This window comes from Mesocricetus auratus, unplaced genomic scaffold, assembly GCF_017639785.1.
Source record: "Mesocricetus auratus isolate SY011 unplaced genomic scaffold, BCM_Maur_2.0 Super-Scaffold_100007, whole genome shotgun sequence".
In the NCBI taxonomy this organism is placed as follows: Eukaryota; Metazoa; Chordata; class Mammalia; order Rodentia; family Cricetidae; genus Mesocricetus; species Mesocricetus auratus.
This window is the reverse complement of record NW_024429191.1, coordinates 33855671-33881235: the sequence shown is the minus strand read 5'-3', so window position 1 is coordinate 33881235 and position 25565 is coordinate 33855671. Positions and strand designations below refer to the sequence as shown.

General features: G+C 37.2%; 1 protein-coding gene across 15 annotated transcripts in view; it reads right to left on the bottom strand.

The window, feature by feature from the left end:
• Rapgef6 (Rap guanine nucleotide exchange factor 6) overlaps positions 1-25565 on the bottom strand; it is a 177889-nt gene that overhangs the window by 136625 nt on the left and 15699 nt on the right. For 12 of the 15 annotated variants that reach the window (XM_013111593.3, XM_013111579.3, XM_013111580.3 and 9 more), the window contains exons 2-4: positions 13754-13824; positions 11587-11643; positions 5585-5668 (exon numbers count right to left, since the gene is read on the bottom strand). In XM_013111593.3, the coding sequence (XP_012967047.2) occupies positions 5585-5668; positions 11587-11643; positions 13754-13824 (212 nt within the window). Of the gene's footprint in view, positions 1-5584; positions 5669-8379; positions 8453-11586; positions 11644-13753; positions 13827-25565 lie in introns of those variants that run through there. The other 3 variants (XM_013111583.3, XM_040748660.1, XM_040748661.1) reach the window with 2 other exon arrangements.

Genomic DNA, 25565 nt, shown 5'->3' with positions numbered 1-25565 from the left:
CACATTTACACAACAATACTACTCAGAGGGAAAAAAAAACAATGAAATCTTGAAATTCGCAGGCAAATGGATGGAACTAGAAGAAATCGTCTTGAGTGAGGTAACCCAGTCACAGAAAGATGAGCATGGTAAGTACTCACTCATATATGGATATCAGACAGAGAAAAGGACTACCAGCCTACAATCCACATCTCCAGGGAAGCTAGGAAACAAGGAGGACCCTAAGAGAGACTTACATGGTACCCTGGAGAAGGGAAAGGGACAAGAGCTACTGAGCAAATGGGAACACGGAGGGGGTGGGGGGGGTAGGAAAAAGAGAAGGGGAGAAGAGGAGTGGGGAGGAGAACATGAGGAATCAAGAAGAGTGAGTCGGGTGAAGAATAGAGAATGCAACAAAGAGATACCTTAATAGAGGGAGCCATTATAGGTTTAAAGAGAAATCTGGCACTAGGGAAATGTCCAGAGATTCACAAGGATGAACCCAACTAAGAATCTAAGCAATAATGGAGAGGCTACCTTAAATGCCATCCTAGAGCCATCATCCAGTAGCTGATGGAAGTAGAAGCAGATACCACCAAACACTGAGCCAAACCCTGGAATCCAGTTGTAGAAAGGGAGGAGGGATGAGCAAAAGGGTCAAGAAACCCACAGAAACAGCTGACCTGACCAAGTGAGATCACATGGACCCCAGTTGTAAAGCTGGGGACCAACACTGGACCAAACCAAGCCCTCTGAATGTGGGTATCAGAGGCCTGGACAGTCTATGGGACCTCTGACAATAGAACCAGTATCTATCCCTAGTGCACAAGTGGACTTTGGGAGGCCATTCCCCATGGAGGGATACTCTCAGCCCAGATACATGGAGGAGGGCCTAGGCCCTCCCCCAAATGATGTGACAGATTTTAATGATCCCCCATGGCAGATCTCACATTCCCTTCGGAGTGGATGGGGGTGGCATGAGGGGGTTGGTGGGGGGCATGGGAGGATGGGAAGAAAAGGGAACTGGGATTGATATGTAAAGTAAAATTGTTTCTAAAATAAATTTAAAAAGATTTTATCAGCTTAACACTTGGAATCATATTTCCTGTCTTTCTGCATTTGATGTCATTTTCTTTTACTTGAAAAACTCTCCCATTACTTTCAATGTTATTAAGCTGAGACTAACCTGTAATATCATGCCTTTGTATGTATTTTTTCATTTTTTGCGTTTTTTCTTTTATAGTATATTTCCTTAGCTTTCCTACCATCCTACTCTCTTGAAATGGTATACATAGGCTTTCCTTTAGTGACACTTCCTGTTATTTTTAAATGTCTATTCAAAAACATCTGACACTGGGGAAATAGCTCTGTCTGTAATGCAAGTATGAGGACCTGAATTCAATCTCCAGACTAGGTGTGGGGGGGTCAACACTGGTAATCCCATTGCCAGAGAGACACAGGGAACAGTGGATCCCTGCTGCTTGCTGTCAGATAGTCATTATAGCTTACTGGAAAAGCCCTAGGTTCCAGTAAAAGACCCTATCTTGAAAAACAGATGGTTCCTGAGGAATGACACTAGAAACACTGCTCTGACTGCCACATGCACCACCCTCTCCAACATACACCTGAAGCAGAACCTGGTACAGTGATACCCACCTGTAATCCCAGCCCTTGGGACATTTAAGATGGGGATTAAGAGTTAAAAGCCAGTGTGAGCTACATATGAAGGAGCAAACCAAAACCAAACCAAACCAAACCAATCAACCAACCAACCCACTTCCCACAAACACTCAGGGAAAGGGTATTTGAAGCCAAAATATAGCCATACATTTTTTACCATTTGAATGTTATTCAAATGAAATTCTTACTGTGCCTAGCTGTTTTCAGCCCTTGTACACTACATGTCCCAGATAAACAAAAGATTTGATGTAATGTCACTCACACTTTTGAAAAGAGTAGACTTTCAAATCCCATATTGCTTTTCATGAAACTTGACAATGTTTAAGAAGTGTTCAGATGGAACTTTAATGGCATTAAACATTTTCCTTAGTATTTTAAAGCTTATAAAGTCTTTTCCTAAATTTAAATTGTTTTTGTTTCTACTTTGAAGAACATCATTTATTCTTTAAGTTTGTGCTTTTTTTTCTCACTTAATAGTAAATAGTAGGAGATCCAAGAATCATGAAATAATGAGGCCAGGCACTGGTGGGATATGCCTTTAGTCCCAGGGCTAGTGAGGTAGAGGCAGGCAGATTTCTGTGGGTGCAAAGCCAGCCTGGTCTACAGAACAAGTTCCAAGACAGGCTCCATAGCAATACAGAGAAACCCTGTCTTGAAAAACCAAACCAAACCAAACCAAACCAAGAATCATGAAATAATGAACTTCCAACTTCAATCTCACCTGATTTAGTTCATCCCTGCATAGGCCAATACAAAGTTATAGACTTTTCCATCGCACTTGGATTTTGAATCCTGATTAACCTGTCTCTATTCATACTTACTTGAACTCCTTTACTTAATTTCAAATTTATTTTCTCTTTGTGTGTGTGCTTTGCTTGTATGTCTGTATGCTATGTGTATGCCTGGTGCTTGCAGAGGTCAGAAGAGGGTGTAGGGTCTCCTGGAGCTAGAGTTACAGATGGTTATGAGCTGCCATGTGGGTGAAAATCAAACCTGGGTTGCTGGAAAGGCAGCCAGTGTTCCTAACTGCTGAGCTACCTCTCCTGTCCCCAAATTAACTCCTTTTAAATTATACTACCTATTAAAAGAAGAAAGCCACTTGTTATTCTTGTTATTTATTTCTTGTGACTCTTACCCATACTTCCAAGAAATGCTGATACTATCAAAGTTGAAAAAAGGTATTTGTAGGAAATGAAACTTGAAGTAACACACCTAATAAATTCTGGTTTTTATATATAGCTTTATTGATTTCTTTCTTTGATTGTTTACCTCATAAACAGATGGTTACAATTATTGATCTAAATAGACAACTACTAATTATGAATGGTCAGGGACTTCAAAGAACAGAATTGGAATCCTGGTAACAAGGAAGTCTGGGAAGAGATATGTAGATGAGCATCTTTCAGAAGAGGTACAGAACTTAAAGATATTAGTGTCCATGTAGACCTCGAAAGGACAGCTGCTGAGAAGGCTGTTTTGTATTTTGCAGTATGTGTATGCACATGTGTATATGTATGCAGGCTCGAGGTGGGCATTATGTATCTTGCTCTATCACTTTACACCTTATTTTCTGAAACAGTGTCTTTCATCAAACCTAGAGCTCAGTGTTTTGGCAGAACTGGCTGGCCAGAAAGTCCTAGGATACTGTCTCTCTCCACCCTCTCTATTCTATACTACTACAATCCTACCACGCTGGGATTATAAATGTATTCTGGACATCTCCCTATTATATGGGTAGAAAGTACTTTACCTGCTGAACCATCTGTTCAATCCTAGAGAAGACTCTTAATGATGAAGAAGGCAAAAAGAGGACACTCATCAGTCTCTTTACATAGCTTCTACAATGTTTACTATGCAGTTGAATTATAAACACTATGAGTATTTAGCTTTTCAGAAGTAGGAACAATATTGAGTTCTAAATACAATTGCATTCCTCAAGGGGACAAGACAACTACTAAAGTCAGGTTATTTATAATGGATCTTTTCTGTCATGGAGGACAGGTTATTTGTCCTCACTGAACAGACACATTCTGGATTCTGCTAGTATAATCATTTGTTAGCTTTCAAAGTTCATTTCCCATCTAGCACTGCAGATTGTATTATCGTCAATCAAGAAACTCATTTTTTTTTTTTTTGGCAACAGAGATATAACAATGCTTTCTGTTTTTTCTGGTATTCTCAGGGCTTTATCTAATAACGTATTCACAATATTTTTGCTTGCTTCATACTAACTGAACTCTGTTGGTTTAGTTTTAATGCTTCTATCAGGAGAACACAATCATTCTATCGAAGTAGACACTTCTCCCTGGCCACTGAACCAATAGGTAGCAAAGAGATACTATCACCCTTCCTCTTACACTATGGAGGTCTCATATTCTTTAGGTATCAATGATCAGATCCAACTGCTACTACATCAACACAAGTCAAAATTTATGTGATGCTTATTTTGTGCCTACTATCATTTTATATACTTTTCTTTCCAAAAATTAATTAATCCTAACAAGTGTCCAAATAACCTTTAACAATTTCCTCATAAAAACCGCTACTTTTTAACATAAAAATTAAATAAACTAGTATAACTAACCATGTTTGCTGTGTTTTTGGTGGCTATGTCCAACATTATTTTTCCAAAGACTCATACTCCTATGAATTACTTTTAAAACTCAAACTTCACTGCCTAGATTACAAACTAATAGCCAGTTATTAGTTACCAACAGCTTTTTACAATAAATTTTTACTATTTAAAAACTACAGGAGGAATGAAGAAATATTCAAAAGAAAATATTAATCCTAAAAATAACCATAAGTAGAGGTTTCAGAACTGACTCAAAATGCAAATTCATTATCTTGAATTTCACAAACACAAGGAAGGGAATAGGAGAAAGGATTAAATAACCAAGAATCAACAAATTCTTTGTAAAAAGTTAACATGTTTTATTCTACTCATGAAAAAGCACAGATTTCATTGAACCTATGGCCAACAATGTAAGGTTTTAGAATTCAAGATATGACTTATAATAAAATGGCATATAAACTGAGATATCCTGAGGCCTGGTATTTAAGTTTAATAGATTTAACATTACTAAACTAATTTAAGTGCAGCCTCATGCCCCACATTAAAAGTTTTCTTGGGACAATGAAATGGTTCTGCAGATAAAGGTGCTTACAGTCAAACAGAGGACCTGAGTTCTATCTCTGGAAACCATGTGATAGAAAGAGAGAACCAACTCTGGCAAAGCATGAGTGTAACACACACACACACACACACACACACACACACACACACACACACACACACACACACACAGAGAGAGAGAGACAGAGACAGAGAGAGGAGACGAGACTTGTAGAGAAGGGGTTTGGTGAGAAGAGAACAGAATCAAAATACAAATAAATTGTGAAAAAATACATTTTAAAGGAATATGCAAGAAACAAAAAGTAGTGGAGCATGCCTTTAAACCCAGCACCCAGGAGGCAGAGACAGGCAGATCTCTGTTGAGTTTGAGGCCAGCCGGGTCTACAGAGGGAGTTTTAGGACAGCTAGGGCTACACTGTGAAACTCTGTCTTGAAAAATGAAACAAAAAATTATGAGCAGCAATTTGCTAATGCCTCATTAAACACGGTATTACCAAGGATTATTATCTTTGTCTTACAGAAAACTACAATTTGTTCTAAATCATATAACTGAGTAAGGTTCAAACAGAAAGAAGGGAAAAATTGTATCATCAGAAGTGTTAAACGTCTGCCAAAAATGTTCTATGGTAACAACAGAAAAATATACTTTTATAATGAACTCTGCCTAGCCATATGGAGCAGATTATGCAAAAATCCCAGCAATGTGGATGAGGCTAGAGCATAAGTTCAAGGATACGTAATTAAGACCCAGTCACAAAACAAAACCATACAGTACCAATGGAAACTTACCTGCAAGGAGGAAGGACCATAGAGTCTTTTACAAGTACAGATCCAGAAAGCAGGATATACCAACATCTGGCAATAGTTTCTGAACTGTTTAAATATATAAGACAAAGAGTAAACAAATAAAAATGTATACATATGTGTGAAATTAGTATGAATACAAAGCATAGAATACTTCTGATAATGCTACAAATCATTAAAAATTAAGTAATATTGGGAAAGCTGCATATTGCCTAACATTTTACATAGAGTATGTTCACACGGGGAAAAGGCAGTTAATTCTCAACACACACACAGAATAGGGGGGTGAGGGAATCTTCACAAAGAAAACACATTAAATATATTTTAAGAAAGTTATCAGAAATTAACCCAACTTAGAGGATGATGATGAAAATATTGCCTAAACATTGTTTAACGATACTGAAAATCAAAATCAGCTCTTCTCTAAAATACAGTACTATACTGCCAAGGGCAAAAAGGCATTTGATCCTGCAGCTCCACAATTTTATCATTCCTACGTCTACATAACACAATTTCAGGAGTTCATTTTACTTACTGTTCGTTTATTTTCTAATTGTCCTCTTTTATGTGTATGATGGACCATCATTACAAAATATGGTCATACAGGAGATACATGTACATACTGGATAGCAATGCAGAGCACATACATAATAAGGAAAACCACCATTTATGAAAGATAGGACAGAAAACATCCTGCATTAGAGATGGGGTTAAGGCTGGAGAATAAGACCAACACTGACCAAAAGTATACAAAGTTAGCAGTTGTTAAGAATGTGGTACTGTAAAAGGAGGGATGCTGTCCCTAGGGAATGTTAATCAACCAATCCAAGTTTTTAGACAACCTATTTTTAGAAATATTCCACTGAAAATTAGAAAACATTATGTACAAATGTTGACTTCCCAGAAGATTTAGTTATCAGGTGTTCAGAGAGTCAACTGTGGGAAACAAAATACTACCATTGTAGACAAAGCCTATTTATTTACAAGTAATTACATCTGAAGACAATTTAAAATCTTATATAATGTTCACAGTCAAAGCTTCAAGTCCAGTAGAGCTTTAGTGAAAAGTAATTCCATTTTGAAGTCACTAAAAGAGTTGGGAGTTTAGCTCAGTGATAGAGTAATTGTCTAGCATGTTTGAAGCCCAAGGTTCCATTTCTAGCATACCAGAGAATGTGAGAGAGTGTATGTGTGCAAGAGAAAGAGACAGAAAGTGAGAGTGCTTTGCTTTTTTAAACACAATTCAACAACCTTTACCAAATGCTGTAATATTTTTAGATCTCGCCTACTTAACAGTCATTTGCTGGGAATTGTCTAAATGTTATACTTTACAGTAAAAATTTAAATACTGCAGATACTCTTAAAGTCTCCCACACTTTTAACAACCAAGAACAAAGATAAAAAACACATAAGTCTTCTGAACTCTGTAAAATATCCTTTATTCTCAATGTGTTCTCCAAGGATTTCCTAGGACACTGTCTCCTTTACAGACATTTAAAATGGTAGACAGCTTCTCTTATATATTTCTCTTGCCTGTGGGTCAAGAAATGCTCAGTTATACCTCCTATTGTTATCAAACCATCCTTTTCTTTTCCTTTTAAAAATTCCCAGCTTTAAATTTTAGATCATCACATCATACTAGTCAGTGTCCTCTGATGTAATCAGTTAGACATTAAAGGTCAATCCTTCCAATTCTCATCAAATTTTTGGCTGATACAAATCCTTTCTAACAATGATATCATCAGGTTTTATATTGACATTGATATTCATCCTCAATTTCTTGTTCTCTCTCTCCTCTCTACCTCTCTCTATTTTTCAAGACAGAATTTTTGTGTAATAGCCCTAGCTGTCCTGGAACTCGTTCTGTAGACCAGACTGGCCTTGACCTCAGAGATCTGCCTGCCTTTGCCTCCTGAGTGCTGGGATTAAAGATGGGCACCACCATTGGCTGGCATTTCTTCATCTCTTTATGCCACCACCACCACCTGACATTACTTGATCTCTTTAAGGATTTTTATTTAATACCACTTTATTTTTGAGACAGGGTCTTGCTCTGTAAGTCCAACCTGGAACTTTCTTCATAGATCATGTGGTCTCAAATTCACAGCAGTCTTCCACCCTCACCCTCCCACTGCTGAGATTCCCCATGTGAGCCACCATGCCCAGACTATTAGAGATCTTATTTATTTTCTGCTTTAAATGAGTTTCCAGATCATTTTCTGGAATATCTGCTTCAGCACAAGCTATCAGATCTTCATTAACCTAGAGTTCAAGATTCCAATATCACCATCTTTCTTCTTTGCAACTGTTTGTTACCTTACTTTCATCTATCCCATAATGATGTTATCATCATCTTCTCTTCCTCTCTCTCTTCTGCAGCTACCACAAATTCAAACAAAGTTACACTACCATTATCCCTCCTTTTCAAAAATTTCAACTCTCTTTACTCATTTTATTTTTAGCGATCTGAGGCTTCCCAAAACTCCTAAAAAAAAAAAGAGGCAATCAAAAGAAGACTTCCACTAATTACTACATGAGCCACTCAGCATGCTTTGCATCTAGGTGTCTGCATTCTGCCCACCATAATGCAAAGAGAACAAACAATACACCTAAGCATAACAGGAATAGATGGGTAGAGCTTCCACTTTTCATGCAGCATCTGACATTCAGTCAAAAATTACTAAGACTGATGAAAACAAAACCAAATACTGAAAACAGAAAACAACAAACCCATTATATTTAGTAAACTCAAGAAGAAAAAGACAAGGTAGAATACTTACCTAAGCACTGAAATATATGAAAAATCAAAACACACACATCCCAGGAATTCAAATACTGGAGTTTTATTTAGGACTAGAAAGAGTAGAAAACAAGAATTTATAAACCGGAAAGTCAGTCAGTAGAAAATAAAATAATGGGGGGAAAAAAGGATGGAAAATGGACTAAGGATGAGATAAAAAAGAAAGTAGGAAAGAAATCAGTAAAGAAGCCTATCAAGGAAAAATACTGGCTAAGGATTTTTTTAATTTATTGAAGATAGCAAATCAAAGGATAAATACAGTTTTACAAATCCTTAACAAAGGAATCTAAAAAATAAAATCACATTTACAGGACACTAGACACAATTGCTGAGGGAAAAAAACTTTCAGAAGTTGTACGAGAAAATAATGTCACTCACAAAACAGCAGCAACAACTGACTCTTTAATAACATAAATGTCCAGAACATGATAAATCAATGTCTAAGAAGTACTACATGGGAAAAAGACTAAATACTTTCAAAACAACAACAAACCAGTTTTGAATTATATATGCAGAAAAAGCCTTTCCTTTAAAAGCAAAGTGAAATCAACACTACAGTAAAGAATTAAAAACCAGCAAATAAATGGAAAGCTGAAAGATGGTATTTCTAAAGATGTCAATTCACTCTGATTTAATGCTATCCTAACCCAAAGATCACAGCTGCCCTACAGGTTTTTATGTATGTGGAAACTGACGTGTTGATTCTCCAATGTATATAGAAAAAGTGAAAAACAGTATTAATAGCTGTTAGATCATCTAGACATCACAAAAACAAACTATAAATTTGTGAATTATAAAACCAAAGCTTTCAAAAATTTCAATTTTAGAGGATATATCATTACTAAGTTTGGAACAGTCCTAAACTTTTTGGAGGAAACTAGTAGTAGTATGAACTAATGATATATATAGTATAAAAAGGAGTCAAGATGGGAAAATTACAAAATTCAATACCCTTAATAGTATTTTCCAAATGACTGATACAAAAATCACATGAAAGGAAAAATAACTTGTTAAAAGTACTTTAGTCAGGTGTGTTGGTGCACACCTTTAACCCCAGAGAGGCAGGAAGTCAGGACAGCATATAGAGATCCAGGACAGCAGGGCAACACACAGAGATCCTATTTCAAAAACCAAACATCATCAACAAAAAATATACTTTAATCCTATCATTCAGGAGGCAGAGGCTGACGACTGCTATGAATCTGAGGCCAGCCTGGTCTACAAAGTGAGTTCCAAACTAGCCACTGATATACAGCAGAGACCTTGTTTCAACACCCCACCTCCCAAAAGTCACCATGAACAAGGTAAAAATCAAACCAAACAAAATCAAAACAATAGTTTTCAATTAAATAAAGCATCCAAAATTCACTAACAAAGTCTCAGATCCTTGAGTTGTAACTAATCTGTAAGAAACTTAAAAGTTTTGATATTACACCAAAGAAAAATACATATATTTTAAAATACTGTTAAAATACTCATTTTCTAAACTTTTTCTACATCTAGTCAGTTTTCCTTCATTAAAATACACACACAGAAGACTGAATAAAAATCTACCTAATGTCAACCAGATGCTAGTACAAAATTATACTACTGTTTTATAACTTTGCTATTATGAATATAGCTTCTATGTAGAATTAATTTATTTTAAATATTATTAAATCAAGGAAAATAAAAATTCAATTACATTCTGAAACAATGACAAATCTTTCTTATTGTAGTAGCTTAACAAGCTTACTTTGGGAAACAAAACTAACAAAGTTTTTTTTTTTTTTTTTTTTTTTGGTTTTTACGAGACAGGGTTTCTCTGTATTGTTTCAGAGGCTATCGGTCCAGCCCGGCCTCGAACTCACAGAGATCCACCTGCCTCTGCCTCCCGAGTGCTGGGATTAAAGGCGTGCGCCACCACCGCCCGGCCAAAACTCACAAAGTTTTAAAGAAAAACAGAACATGATCTTTATAATCTTGAAACAGAGATAGACATTTGTAAATATTTTAAAAAGCAGATATAAGAAGCACTAATCGTGGCTGGCGAGATGGCTCAGGGCTGAAGAATACATATTACCCTTGCAGAGGATCTAAGTTGGGCAGGTCACAACCACTTAAAAATCCAGCTCCAAGAGATCTGACCCCTTTAGGATCAGTATATATTCTTTGAAAGATATGGAAAAGACAAAAATCATAGCAGGAAAAGTATTTGCAGTAAGCACATCTATCAAACATTTTGATTAAAAAGTCATACAAAACTCCCAAGTCAATATGTAAATAAGGCAGTGCAATAGAAAAATAGTCAAGAACTTAAGATTTCATTAGAAGTTAGCCAAACAACTTGAAAACACAAGAACAATTCATCATCAGTAAACAGGACATTCTTTAATAAAAGCAGAGTGAGAAAACAAAGTGATGAACAGAACATCTAAATCTGAAGCAAGTACAAACAATAAGCTGCATAGCATAAATGGAGTTCTAAAGATGGGTAGCTGGACAGGGTGTGGTGGTGCACACCTTTAGTTCCAGCAATCAGGAGGCAGAGGACAGCCAAGGCCACAAAGAGAAATCTTGTCTCGAAAAAACAAAAGAAAAAGATGGGCTACCGGGATTTACTACACAGCTCATGGTCACCATCACTGACACACCTACAGTAGGAATCTGACTAACACTCCTAGTATCTATATGCAAAATTCTAGTAATTCTATTCCTTGGAAGATGTTTATGTGGAATTAGTAAGTAAGGGTACAAAAGGTGTCTGCAAAATGCCCACAGGGAGCTTATTTTTCACTTTCATAAGAGTAAAAATCTGGAAGCAACCCCAATATATAGGAGACTGATAAACCAACAAACACTATCTACAGCAGTGAAAGAGAACAAAGGTGGAACTTTGAATCCTGGACTGACATCTGCTATATAACAACCTGATCAAAAGATTCTACCAGTAAGAGGCTGAAAAAGAGGTAAAATTAATCAATAATGATAGACACAATTATAACTACCATTCCAAAATAGCGCTGAGTAGAGCTTTCTAGAAAGCCAGTCTCTTTAGCAAAGTGGTTACATTTACGTATATTTCTAACATTTGATGCGCTAGATTATTTCCTGTTTTGTATGTATTATACCTCTGTTTATGATTACCAAATGAAATTTAAAGTGCAAAGTCAAGTCATTAATCTTAGGTAATCATAAAAATACTTACCAAAAAAGCATCTGATTGCCATTGTATCTCTCATAGCGTGCTCTTGCAGACATTAACCTAATGAAAAGGGTAAAAAGCTAAGACTATCTTACATTTTGTTTCAAAAACTGTCGGATCAATACAAAATTATTAGAATTATAACTAAATTTTTACTAAACTTGGAAATAAAAGCAATAGATAATATTTTAGTTTATCTTCAAGTATTATGCCTTTCTTTTGATGTTTAAGAAAATAATGTAAGCCAGTCATAGTGGCCTATGCCTGTAACCCCTGCCCTCCAGGCACAGGAAGATGGACTGAAGCAGAGGCATGTGGCGACTGGCACAAACTTGAGGCCCAGCAGAGCAATATATTAAGATTTTATACCCAAAGTATAAACAAAACCAATAAAAAAGCAATTGATATTAAGTAGCATGGATTTAATATTCTTGTGTACATTATAAAGCCTGTCAATCCAAACTAAATAATTTTATTATGATAAAACATACATTCAAGTGGTTCATTTTCACATCTTGTGAAAAACAATTACTAGCAACAACATACACACACAGACAAAAGATCTGCTAAGTATATAGATTTGCTACATTTTTAAGTCTTTAAAAATAAAATACATTTTAATATGACTTACAATTTTCAGTTTTCATTTCATTCTTCATGAGTTAATCACAATACTAACACTTATGTTACATTATACAGAAAACAGTAAGTAATAAAAAATAGATGATATTGTAATAATCTAGTTCATTAGAATCTTAGACACTGAGAAAACAGTTAGCTACATGGGCCAGTTATGCAAAGAAAGGTTAAAGGAAAATATACAAAATCACAACAATTAATGCTTTACAGTACTCTATAACGTGTCTACAATATTAACCACATGATTTCAGAGACACAGATCTGACTTTTTGTTTGTACACAGATCTGACTTTTTGTTTATTTGTTTTTCAAGACAAGTTTCTCTATGTCCTAGAACTTGCAATGTAGACCAGGCTGGTCTTGAACTCAGAGATCTGCCTGCCTCTGCCTCCCAAGTGTTGGGATTAAAGTTATGCACCACTATGGCCTGGCAAGGTCTGACTATCTTAAAGAGGAAGCACACGTTCATAAAGTATATGGCCGCAGGAACTCATGCCAGGTTAACATATTGTGTCCGTCTTAAGCATTTGGCACAAGTAACAGGAGAATCTTCAAAAAGAAAATAGGAGTTTTGCATTCTGTGCTGGTTAGAATATGTCAACCTGATACAAATCTAGACATAATCAGGGAGAGAGAATCTAACGGAAGATTTGCCTCTATCTGACTGGACTGTACACAAGTCTATGAGGCACTTTTTTTTAATATTTAATGATTGATGTGGAAAGTTTCAAATCACTGTGGTCAGTACTATTTGTGGGCAAGTGGCCCTGTGTTGTATAAAAAAGCAAACTGAGCAAGCCCTGGGGGACAAGCAAATAAATAGTGTTCTTCCATGGCCTCTGTTTCAGTTCCTGTTTCAGGTTCCTGCTGTGGCTTCCCTCAATTACGGACTGTGATAGGAAACTGCAAGCCAAATAATTCCTTACCTCCCAAGCTGCTTTTGATTACGGTCTTTATCACAGTAACAGAAACTAGGACAATTCCACTATTTGACATATATTGATGCTTAGTTCTTTGCTTTAGTTACTCTCATGTAACCTTAAAGCACTGTAACAAAGTTATCAACCCATTTTATAAGACACAACTGCAGCTTATATGATGAAGAATTAAGATGATATGACTAAGATAAATTGGAATAAGAAACAGAAATTTTTATGCCTAGCCCCACAAAAGTTCCAAAGTCATTTGGTGCCTGAGACTACTTTATTATACACCTCTCCTGTCATTCTGCACCAGAAAACAAAGCCCTCTTTCTTGTCTTGGCCCAGTTCAGAGGCCTCTTCTCAAAACCTACTTTCTATGAGAGGTCTTCAGTAATCATTGAAATACAAGCAGCTACCAGGTGACTACACATATTTTATCATACTCACAGTACTTACCATTGCTGCACAGTATACATAGTTTTTAATGTGCTTTCAAAATCTAGAACACCATCGATCTAAGTAATCCAAATGCTTAAATAGGGTGACTTAATAAATACCTGGTGAACAAAGAAGTACACAGCACAGACTGGTAAGTCAGTTACACTTACCTAAGCTGATGCTCCCTGAGATTTGATAGTATTTCCATTCCATGGAGGTAAGAGTAAATAGTATTTAAGTCCTGTGGAACAGAAAAGGTTTTAGATGACTTTTCAAATATACATTCTAGAATATGACCCCCCAATCTCTTTCTTAAGCACCCAATCATTTAAGACAGAGCTCTAACTGTAGAAGAGCCACAAAATCCTCAGAATTACACATTTTTAAAAGTTAAGGAGGAAGCTGGGTAGTGGTGGCGCACGCCTTTAATCCCAGGACTCGGGAGGCAGAGGCAGGTGACTCTCTGTGAGGTTGATGCCAGCGTGGTCTACAAATTGAGTTCTAGGGCAGCCAGGACTACTATACAGAGAAACCCTGTCTCAAAAACAAAACAAAAGCAAGGAGGCACTCCATCCAGGATCTCTTCTTCTACATGAGCATGACATCTACTCAAAAACAAAAGCCAAAATCTCATTACTTCTTATCTAAGTATAGTAACTCATTTTTTCATTTCTAGACAAATATAATATTTGAAATGTTATCACACAGGCTAGTCTTAGTCTCACTTTGTTTTCCGTTTCCTCCAGATTAGTCTCAGTGTTTGTAAGTTACAAATCTTTAGGCATCCCATCTAATCCTTCTTAAAGGTCACGTATGTATGTATGTATACACACACACATATAAAAATCTATTTTACTTTTAATTATGCATATAAGGTGGTGGTGAGGGGTATGTTCATATGATTGCAGGTGCCTAAAGAATCCAGAGAAATATGATTCCTCTGGAGCTGGAGCTACAGGTGGTTATGAGTTATCCACAGGAGATTCTGGAAACTCAACTTGGTTCCTATATAAGAGCAGAAAACAGTCTTGAAAGACTGAGTCACCACTTTCCAGCTCCATGGTTTTTCAAAGTCCCCTTAAAACATGGTTTTGTGAAGACTCTAAAGAGACTATTATAATTTCCTACTAAGGAAAAACATCCAATGGACAACACTACTGGTTTACTCTAAAAGCAGCAGGCAATCTTTCTTTAGCCCTCTGAAAACTAGTTATAAAACAAAAACACCAGGATGATAAAATATAATCTTGAACTATGAGCCTTGGCATACAAAAATGAAAACTTCACAGCAGTCCACATCCCACAACAGAAAGGCATGTTTTGCTACTCATGTTATTTAAGATTATTGGTATATGGTGATAATAAAAAGCAGACATGCTTAAATTCCCTATATAACATGTATCTCTTATTCTCTTGTAAGGAATGTCTTCAATCAGCATAGAACATTCTAGATACTGTCACACTGTGATATGCAACTTGCCAAACAACCATCAGTAACAGGAAAAAGAAACCAAGACAACTTATTAATTTGCTTTCCAGTAAGTTAGTAAGGCAACATGGGGACACAAAGAAGAGCAACGATAACCCTGAATACAAAGATCACAATTTCCAACTAACTATGGAGAATTAACAAAATATAAATCCTGATAAATCCATATAAAAGTGACTAGTGAAAAACAATTTTCAGTGTTAAAAAAGGAATAACTAGATTAAAAGACGGAACTATGTCAAGTAAGAAAATATTACACAGATTTGGAAGAGGATACAGCAAATTAAACATCCAATAAAGCTACAAAGATATTTCTTATCCCATATGTTCTCCTTCAATAGACTACCAACTTCCATCAAGAACTGGAATCTTGGGGGAGGAGGAGAGGGAACTGAAAGTGACATGTGTAAAAAGCTAAATAAAAAAAAAAGAACTGGAATATATGTCTTCTTTCTATTTATTTGGATTAGTTCTGTGATTTGTTCTGACCAGTAGAGTGGGACAGGAGCGAGGTTACCTAACTTCAGACATGTAAGTACAATAAGATTAAGAAGCCTATCAACATTATTAAAAAGTACATGCTTGCTTCAGGTCGGGAAGACCACCTAGATAGCACCAAGATACCAGATATGTGATATTATCTTAGTCCTGGCCCTCGCCCCCAACTGAATGGAACTAAGATAGGGATCCCAGTTCGAAGCTCTGTTAAGGCAAAAGAATCAACCTTACTTAAAATCTGCTGAATGTAAATAATACAGTCTTGGCAACAGCCTAACTCACAATGGATCCTCCAAACCCACAGAACCACCTAATTAGATTCATTCTTTCTTTGTTCTTGAGTTTATATACTTGGCAGTTAGAATAACCTCAACAATGGCTCCATGACCTCCGTAGTAAGCTGTGGCACAAACAACCTGAATGCAAACCTCTGAAATGTCCAAGCCCCAGGAACAAAGTAGTAAGTCAAAGACAAAATTTTTTCAAGAGCCGGGCGTTGGTGGTGCACGCCTTTAATCCCAGCACTCAGGAGGCAGAAGCAGGCGGATCTCTGTGAGTTCGAGGCCAGCCTGGTCTACAGAGTGAGTTCCAGTACAGCCTCCAAAACAATACAGAGAAACCCTGTCTCGAACCCCCTCCAAAAACAGAAGTGTGTGTGTGTAAAGCATGAAACCAATGACACCAGGACACACTTACATAGTAGGGAGTGATGCTCCTTATCATACTGTATTTGTGTGGACCATTTCTAGCTCCCATCACATTTACTATTTCAGACATAATATAGTTGGTGGAATTAGGTATCCTCAACTGGTACTGACTGGTTATTACAGTCTTTTTCCATTCTGACTTAAGAAATAGTTTGTTTTCATGTGGGGTGATGTTAACTTATGGTTTGCCATAGGGCTAGTTTAATGTTCCTACTGTATCAAGCCATAGTCAAAAAACATCTAGATTTCCTAATTACACTGATATACTACTGGATGGAATGAACAAAGTCATGAATCAAAGGTGGTCTGTACCTTGCAGTATTTGGTATGTAAATGCCAGAAGGTGGGAAATAAACATTGTAATACTGAATCTATTTCAGCAAAGGTTTTAGGGATACTCTGGGCACATAAGGGCATTTAGACCAAAGGAAAAATTGGTGTGATATCAAGTTTAGGTGAAGACAGAGTAAAAAAGACTCAACCACCCACCTACCTAAAACTCCTAACAATAAGAACCAATACATGAAAGACTTACATTTTTTATTATGGTTCCATTAACTTTGTAGGGGTTCGGGTGCACAGGGGGAGGCCAGAGAACAACTTTTGGGAGTAGGGTCTCTCCTTTCACCCTGTGTGTCCTGGGGACCAAACTCAGGTCTTCAAGCTTGGCTGCAAGCATCTCTTATGAGCTAATCATTACTGGCCCCATGAAAGGTATTTCAGAAGAGTGTCAAGAAACAAAGATAAGTGACTCTTGAAACAGAAATATACACATTTGGTGATATATATATATATACATATATATATATATAATTATTCAAACCATACTGACTTGAAAAGAGTTGGCAGGTAGGAAGTAGAAAGTAGCTACAATTTGCAAAGCAGGAAGGAGATGGGAGAAAGCTATACAGAAACCTGGAGCCACTTCAGTCTTGAAGACACAGTAGTAGCCACATGCAAACATGTAAAGTTAGATTAAAAAAGAACAACAACATGGTAGTATGGCAGCACATCACTGTAATCACAAAACTCGAGGGGCAGAGGCTGGAGAATCAAAGTCTAAAGAGTCACAAGTTCAAGGTCATCCTTGACTACACAGAGAGGTTGAGGTTAGCCTGGGCTATAAGAGATCCTGCCTCAAAATGGGAAAAACAAAGGACAAACAAAGAAGGCAAAATACTTTTTCAGGTAAGTAATAACTAGACTAAAAGATGAAAACAAGTCAAATAAGAAAGTTAATTCCACAAGAAATCCATCTGTATTTCTGTATGTGACTCTATGGGTTTGGAGATCCTGATTCCAAAGGGTCTCTTTGGAATCACCACACCTCTTTGGAATCCTTTTGTGGGGAAAAGGAACAATATAGGACTCTCACTGAAGGAGCAACAGAGGAAAGGGCAGCTGCTGATTTGGAAGAATAAACTGATCTTTATCAGCAGGAAGCAGAGACTTCTTTTATTTAGTACTTGAATATAGAATAGCAACTATTTAGATGGCATTTGTATTTTTAATTTATCATCTAGAGAAACTACAAAGTATGTCAGAGGGTGTATATGTTACATGCAATACAACATTGTTTTATATAAGGGACTCGAGAATCTACAGATAGAGTATCCCCAATGGTCCTGGATTAACACCCGCCCCTCCTGAATTCAAAACTAGCCTATCCCATGTTATGAACATCAAGTCAATACTCCATAAGAGTATTCTAAAACATTCACCCCAGGAGGAAAAAAAAAGTCAGAACTGTGTTTGAGTTTTTGGTGCATATAAATAGCAGCCCTATGAAATCCTAAACTAGCACCATCAGCAACACTCAGGAGTTTAGGGTAAAAAATGCATTCTCAGGCCCTAACCCAGAATCTACAGGTGGTTCTATAAACATTGTTTAGGAGACACCGGTTTATAGGCAGGCACTATAACTAGGGATGAAAACAAGAACAGGATGCTTACCAATATAAGAAACTTAAAAGTCACTAAACACTAAAACTTCACAAAAAGACAACTTCCAGAACATTCGGGTAGTTCTTGTTTTGTTTTGTTTTAAAACATAGGTAGAAAGTAGCTTCTTGGGGCTTTTGTATCAGTTAACCATTATGAGACAAGTTTGAGGAAATACATGATCTATTAGGCTTCTTGGTGTATGAAAAAGAAACAAAATCTATCCAAACAAACTCCACTAAAAAAGAAAATGAAAGAACACCAAATAGAAGCAGACTGAAAGTCTTAACAGAATTTTGTTTGTAGTCACAAATTCAAATGCTAGAAAAGGGATGCTAATCATTTACAGAGTGTACTTGAAAGCTATTTGATGGAGCATGAAAGGAGAAGCAGTGAGGAAGACAGAAAACTAACCATTTGGGACATGACAACACCCCACATCACTAGCATCTATTTCTGTAATCGTACCAACAAAGCACTGCAGAAATTATTCAGGGCATTAGAACAAAGACCAGGTCAGGATTAGGAATAAGAAATATAATGTAAGCAAAAAAGTTGAAGTCAAACAATGCAATTAGCAACAAACCATATACACAATGGTGGTCCTATTATGATAGAAATGAAAATTGCCCATTGTCTAGTGACCTTGCAGTTATAGCAATGTCACAGTACAGTGTGTCTGTGGTGACTCTTGTGTAAACAGAGCTTCCATCCTGCTAACTGTATAGAAACAAAGCAACAGTTATATATAATAGCCAGTACTTGATAATAAATGGTTTAGATTGTTTAACTATAACTTTTACTGGTGCTGTGTATGCTCAGACATACACATTTGTACACTTGGAGGCCAAAGAGCAAACCTTAGTGTTCCTTTGCCACTGTCTATTTACTTATTATTGGTAACATGGTCTCCCTAACTGGCCATGAACTCACAAAGGCTGGCTGGCTGGCTGGCTGGTTAGCAACAAGAATCCTATAAACACCATTACGCTTGATTTTCCACATGAGTTCTAAGGATTAAACTCGAGTTCTCATGCTTGTAACCAAGGCAAGCACTTTACTGACTAAAATCTCTTCCCAACCCCTTCGTAGTTCTTTGAAAGTATACTTCTGTTTACATTAAGAAAAAAAGTTCCAGGGCTGGGGATATAGTTCTGGGGTAAAATGTCTGACTAGCATGCATAAAGTCCCAGGTTTCATCTGTAACACTGTCAAAATAAATTAAAATTCACTATAAAATAGTATGTACCATGTTACATTGGCAGAAACCTCACTCATGTTTACTACATTTCTTGATTTCATTAAGATGCAACATCAAGCGATTGAGATGTATCATGCTGGTTTGTGTGGGTACTTGCTATGATGTACACACAATCACAAAGTTGCCTAATGATGCTTTTCTCAAAACATATCCCCACTGTTAACTAAAGCAAGACTCTTGAGTGAAGGTGGGTGGTAGAGTCACTGTCATCTTAAAACAAATGAGTTTTCATGTACTCTTCAAACAATCCAAATGTACAACATTTATTGTAGATACAGTCTATGGGACTTGCCCTTCTTAGTGTACAGTGTTGTGCTACAAAACATGCTGAATAGCCATCTCCCAAATTCTCCCATCCAAGTACTAACCAGGCCCAATACTACTTAGCTTCCAATATCAGACGAGATTGGGCGCAACTCCCAAATTCTACTAGGCTTGTGGTAGATACTCAGAACATCAACTAATTCTTGAAAAACTCAGTCAGAAATGGCTAGTTGGGGGATCATTTGGAAACCTACAATGTAGAAGTTTCTTAAGATTTATACATGAAAGGAATCTAAATGGAGTCACCAAACAATCGGTGAGCCAATGTCCCAACTAGACATCTTTTGCCACCACATGAAACTTCTAGTGTCAGGAATGGGTCACATCTAATTGAGTGAATTGTTGGCTAAAGGGGCCCTATGAAACTCCCAAACAACTTAGGTGATTGCCAGGGCTATTGGTTCCTCTCCACAAACTGATGGTAAGATCCTGTTGCTGAAGATAACATTTAATTACCTCAATGAATATGGAGAACTTGTGCTGGTGCCTAATTAGAGCCTTCACCTCTACTGACTAGTATTTACGGAACTGGAAGGCACTGGGCACCTGCACACTACTAGAGGAGAAAGCTAAACATAAAGTCAGTTACAAACCCAAATCTACAATATATGTACATGATATGCATGTGTCTATGTGAGGTCACATGTGTAGTTAGAGGACATCAAGTGTCAGTCCTTACCTTTCACCTTGTAAAACTGGTGAATCTCAGTAAATAAATAATCATCCCAAACTTTCATTAGACTAAATATTTACTCAGTCTCTCTTTTAGTTATAGGATAAGTACATGCCAGAAAACTTAACCATGAGGATCTTCCAGGATGAATCCTAGGATTAGAACAGATTCTGCACACTGCAAAGTTCTTGCACACAATCGTCTCTAAATCACTTAGAAGATAGGTTAACAATGTGTTTCTAAAACAAAGACACTCAAAGAAAAAGCACCCAATACTACATTTAATCAAAGGAAGAAAGATCCTATAATAAAAATCAATCAACACCCAAGAGGATACATCAAAACGAAAAGACTTCTGTGTTCACAGACTGGAAAATCAATTCTGTAAAAATGTTCAGACTACCCAAATCAATTTACAAATTCAATACCACCTCTATTAAAATAACAGTGGCAGTCTTCGTAACATTAAAAAACACAATCCTCAAGTCACATGGAATTATAAAACACAAAAAGCCAAACAAAGCAGGAAGTATACTGGAGTTCAAAATATACTACATAGCTAAAATTAAAATAGATGAGGCAGAGCAAGACTATGTAAGTACCTCCCATAACCATGCTAAACAATTTTAAGAGTTAAGAGAGTTGGGTTAGATACCACAAAGCCTGTGCTTTACATCCTTTTGTTTTGAGACAGACTTCCTACATAGCTGAGGTTATCCTCTAACAAAATTCTCCTGGCCTCAGTCTCCTGGATACTACGATTACAGGCACATGCCACTATCTTCAGATACTATCTGCTTTAAGTGGAAAAAAAAAAAAAAGATGTACTGAAAAAGGCAGGAAGCAAAGAGTTACTTGTATTATCTTTCTACAGCATGGTCTTATCCTTGATATTCAGTGCCAGGCCTGTCATGGTGAAACCCAGTGTTGGGCAAAGTCACATGATCTCTGCCAGCAAGTCACTATCCATTACAACTATGCTTAGGTCATGAGGCTGACTGCCTCCTTCAACCTCAGGCAGTAGAGGGAGGATGAAATCCCACTTGGTAGGGAGCAGAGTGTGAAAGCTAGCCAAGGACTCTTTGTCCTACTATTTTATGCTGGGCCCAAGGTGAGACCAAGCACCTGTAGAAACTAAATGCCCTATATGCAGGCTAGAGTTCGTATATGGAGCTCCAACAATAAAGAGATATTTGTGAATGGGTAAAACAAACTTCAGTTTCAGCCTTCATTGTTTCCAGCCTTGGACTGGATCCAAGGCACATATGATTTGCTAAAGGTAGTACAGTCCCTTGAAGCTGTGAGAGACTTAGGTATGAGCCAGCTCAGCATCAGCTTTGGTAGCCAAGGCACTGTCTCTACCACCATTCCCCGACCTCAGGCAACTCTAGTATTGCCAAGTCAGTATTAACTGACAGGGCTCTTAGACTGCCAAAGCACCAGACAGGTCCATGTTCTAGCAAAACAGACATGTACTTAATTACCATAAATAAGTCATGAATCTCAGTGCACCCAAAATTGTTAAACCTCTGCATGTAAGAGTTAAATACAGGCATGGCTCAACTTAGAGTCAGTCAAATGGCCCAGGACCACACCTTCCTCAAAACTATCCCAACACAGTGTGGTATAAGACACCATTCATGAGGATAGAGTAGTAAGCACAAGACTGTTCTAGAACTTAGTGCTAGGCTGGTCATATTTTTTTTTCTTTTTCTGAGACAGGGTTTATCTATGTCGCCTTGATGTCCTAGCTCGTTCTGTAGACCAGGGTGGCCTCAAACTCACAGACATCCACTTGCCTTTGCTTTCTGGGTGCCACCATCACCCGGTGACTAGTCAGATCTTAAATGCCTAAAGCCAAATACTAATCACATCCTAATGGCCTACCCATGGATGAAGTCTCTGAACAGTCACAGTACCAGAAGATACACAAAAACTGTACAAGGATTTTATTACTATCATATCACCTATGACTAGCTGTAGTCATCTTGGTCCAGGAGTCCACCTTAGCAACAGGCAGCTCATAGCACTGTGACCCTGGGTCATAGGACCCTATGTGTTGTGCTGGTTTTAGGAGTCTGTGAACTCAAAGTACTACACAGCTTACAAGAACTGGTAGCTAATGGATCTATTCAAAGTGATTCTTCCCCAAACAAGGTTGAATCCTGCATTGCCATACAACAGACCCCAGAAAGAAACTTAAAGCTATGGATGAGGCAACAGAGCCTGCAGGACCCAACGCAGAAGTTTGCTGTCACACACTACACTTTCTAGGTATATTCCCTTGGTTCTTTCCAAATGACACATACTCAGTATGAGACAAACCTAGGCTTACATTGTGCTCAAGTACCAAAGTGGTGACTGTATGGTAGCAGTTTCCCACCAAATGTGGACCTAAGCTCCACCCAGTGCTGACACAGTGAAAGTGACAACAGGCTCAGGTTCAAACTACACTATATTAGGATGATTAGGATACCTCAACACCCAAAGAATAGCACCAGCATTCAATGACATATGCCACAAAGTATTGATATATTTCGAGAAGACAGGATTTTACTTCAGTCCAAGTGTCAGAGATCTCAGAGAACTTGAAACACCAGTGTTTTTTTTAAAGAAACTCATGAGATTGAAGAAAATGAAACAAAAAAAGGTTTTAGTAATTTTAACAGAAACTTAGAGGTACAAGTGAACTCTTACAAAATCAAACAAATTTCTTGAACTGAAAAATACACTTCAAAGAATTTAAAACTAGCAGAAAGCAGTAACAGCATAATAGATGAAACAAGAAAAAAAAACTAGTAATCTTGTAAGTGGAAAGTATACGATGAAGGGTTGGCTGGAGAGATGGCTCAGCAAATGAAAGTGCTTGTTGCTCTTACAGATGATGTTTGGTTCTCAGCATCCACATCATGTGGCTCACAAATGACTGTTAACTCAAGTCCTAAGGGAACTGAAACATTCTTCTAACCTCCTTGGGTACCTGTATAAATGTATTTGCAGGCGCGCGCGCACACACACTCTCTCTCTCTCTCTCTCTCTCTCTCTCTCTCTCTCTCTCTCTCTCTCTCTCTCTGGGAAAAAATACATGGAGGAAAAAAATGAAGAAAACCTATGAACACTTTGTGATGGTAAAGAAAATAACTAATATTCAAGTTACAGGCTCTCAAGAAGAACTTAATGCCAAAGAAGTAGAAAGGATGTTGAGTGAAATAGTATCAGAAAAGTATGAAATCTGTATTAGGATACAAACATCCATATATACTAAAAGGTTATAGGTAACCAGTTATATCTATCCCCCAAGAGATATCTCTTTAGTCAAGCTCTTAAAATAAAAGATAAAAAGGAGACTTTAGGAGCTGGAGAGATGGTTTAGCTGTTAAAGAGTACTGGCTGCTCATGCAGAAGACCTAGTTTATTTACTAGCACCCACATGGCAGCTCACAACCATCTGTAACTTTGGTTCCAGAGGCATCTGATGTCCTCTTCTGGCCTCTGCAGGCACACATGCAGTGCAAGTATAGATATACATGGAGGCAAAACACATATGTACATATAAAATATTTAAAAGATTCTAAAGGCTGTATGTGAAAACGCAGCGATAACACATACAAGTATCCTAATTTTCATGACAGCAGACTTAGTAGGAACCTTAAAAGGTAGGGAAAAATGGCATGAAATTTTCACATCAAAGAAAAAACATTGTTAATCAATGTGTCCAGGGCCAGGGATATGTTAAATACTTGCCTGTTGCCTAGCCTGATAACCTGAATTCCATCCCTGGAATCCACATGATTGAAAGAGAAACAACTCTGTCAAGTGGTCCTCTGACTCCACAGGTTCACAGTGGCATACATGTTCTGCCCTCCCCCTATACACCCAAAATAAACAAACATATGTAAATGTTTGAAAAAAGAGAGAATACTGCACCCAATCATGGAGATAACAACATCCCCAGACAAGCAAAAGCAAAGAAGAGAATATATCTCCAACAGATCCATCTTAAATGGTAAAGGGAAGTTCTTCAAACTAAAAGATTGATCAGTAAGAAGAAAACACAAAAAAATATAAAACTGACTAGTGAGAGTACTTAGACAAATCTATGTTCTCTAATATTACTAAGAATGGTGCATAAACTACATATATCTTTAGCAGTCTTACCCTTGTCTAGATTAAAATAATTGTTCTTGTTCTCTTGCTTTTGTTATCTTTTTTTAAAAAAGATTTATTTATTTAGTTTATATAAATGAATGCTCTATCCAATGTACACCTTTTTTTTTTTTTTTTAACGAGACAAGGTTTCTCTGTATTGTTTCCAAGGCTATCGGTCCAGCCTGGCCTCGAACTCACAGAGATCAGCCTGCCTCTGCCTCCCGAGTGCTGGGATTAAAGGCGTGCGCCACCACCGCCCGGCCCAATATACACCTTTATGCCAGCAGAGGGCATCAGATACCACTACAGCTGGTTTTAAGGCACCATGTGGTCACTGGGAATTGAACTTAGGATCTCTGGAAGAGCAGCCAGTGCTCATAACAGCTGAATCATCTATCTCTTCAGCATCCTTTTGTTCTTATCTATATGACCACTTTAAGTTGCTATAATTTCAAAATAGTTACAACCATAAGATGATATTTGTATCATAGAAACCATAACACACAAAAAAATCTATAACACACAAACCAAAAATAATAAGCACAGATTCGAACCACAATACTAGAGTCAAGCAACAAAGCACTAAATCATCAAAAAACACAAGAAAGGGAGAAAGAAAAAAAAAAGGAGCCACAAAGCTAGAAAACACATTACAAAATGGCTATAGTAAGACCATACCTTTCCATAATTTCTTTGAAGCAAAGTAGGTTAAACTCTCCAATTAAACAGTCTGGGGTAAACCCCAGATTCAGTCCTTAGCATTATAGGTAAACAAACATTCCCCAAACATATACAGAATGATTAAAGAGAAAAACTACTCTATATACTTACCAGAAATCCAGGTCACCTCTAAGGACACATACAGATGATACAAAGTAAAGGAATGGAATAAATATTTCACTCAAATGAATAAAAAAAAAAAAGCCCACAAAACCAACTA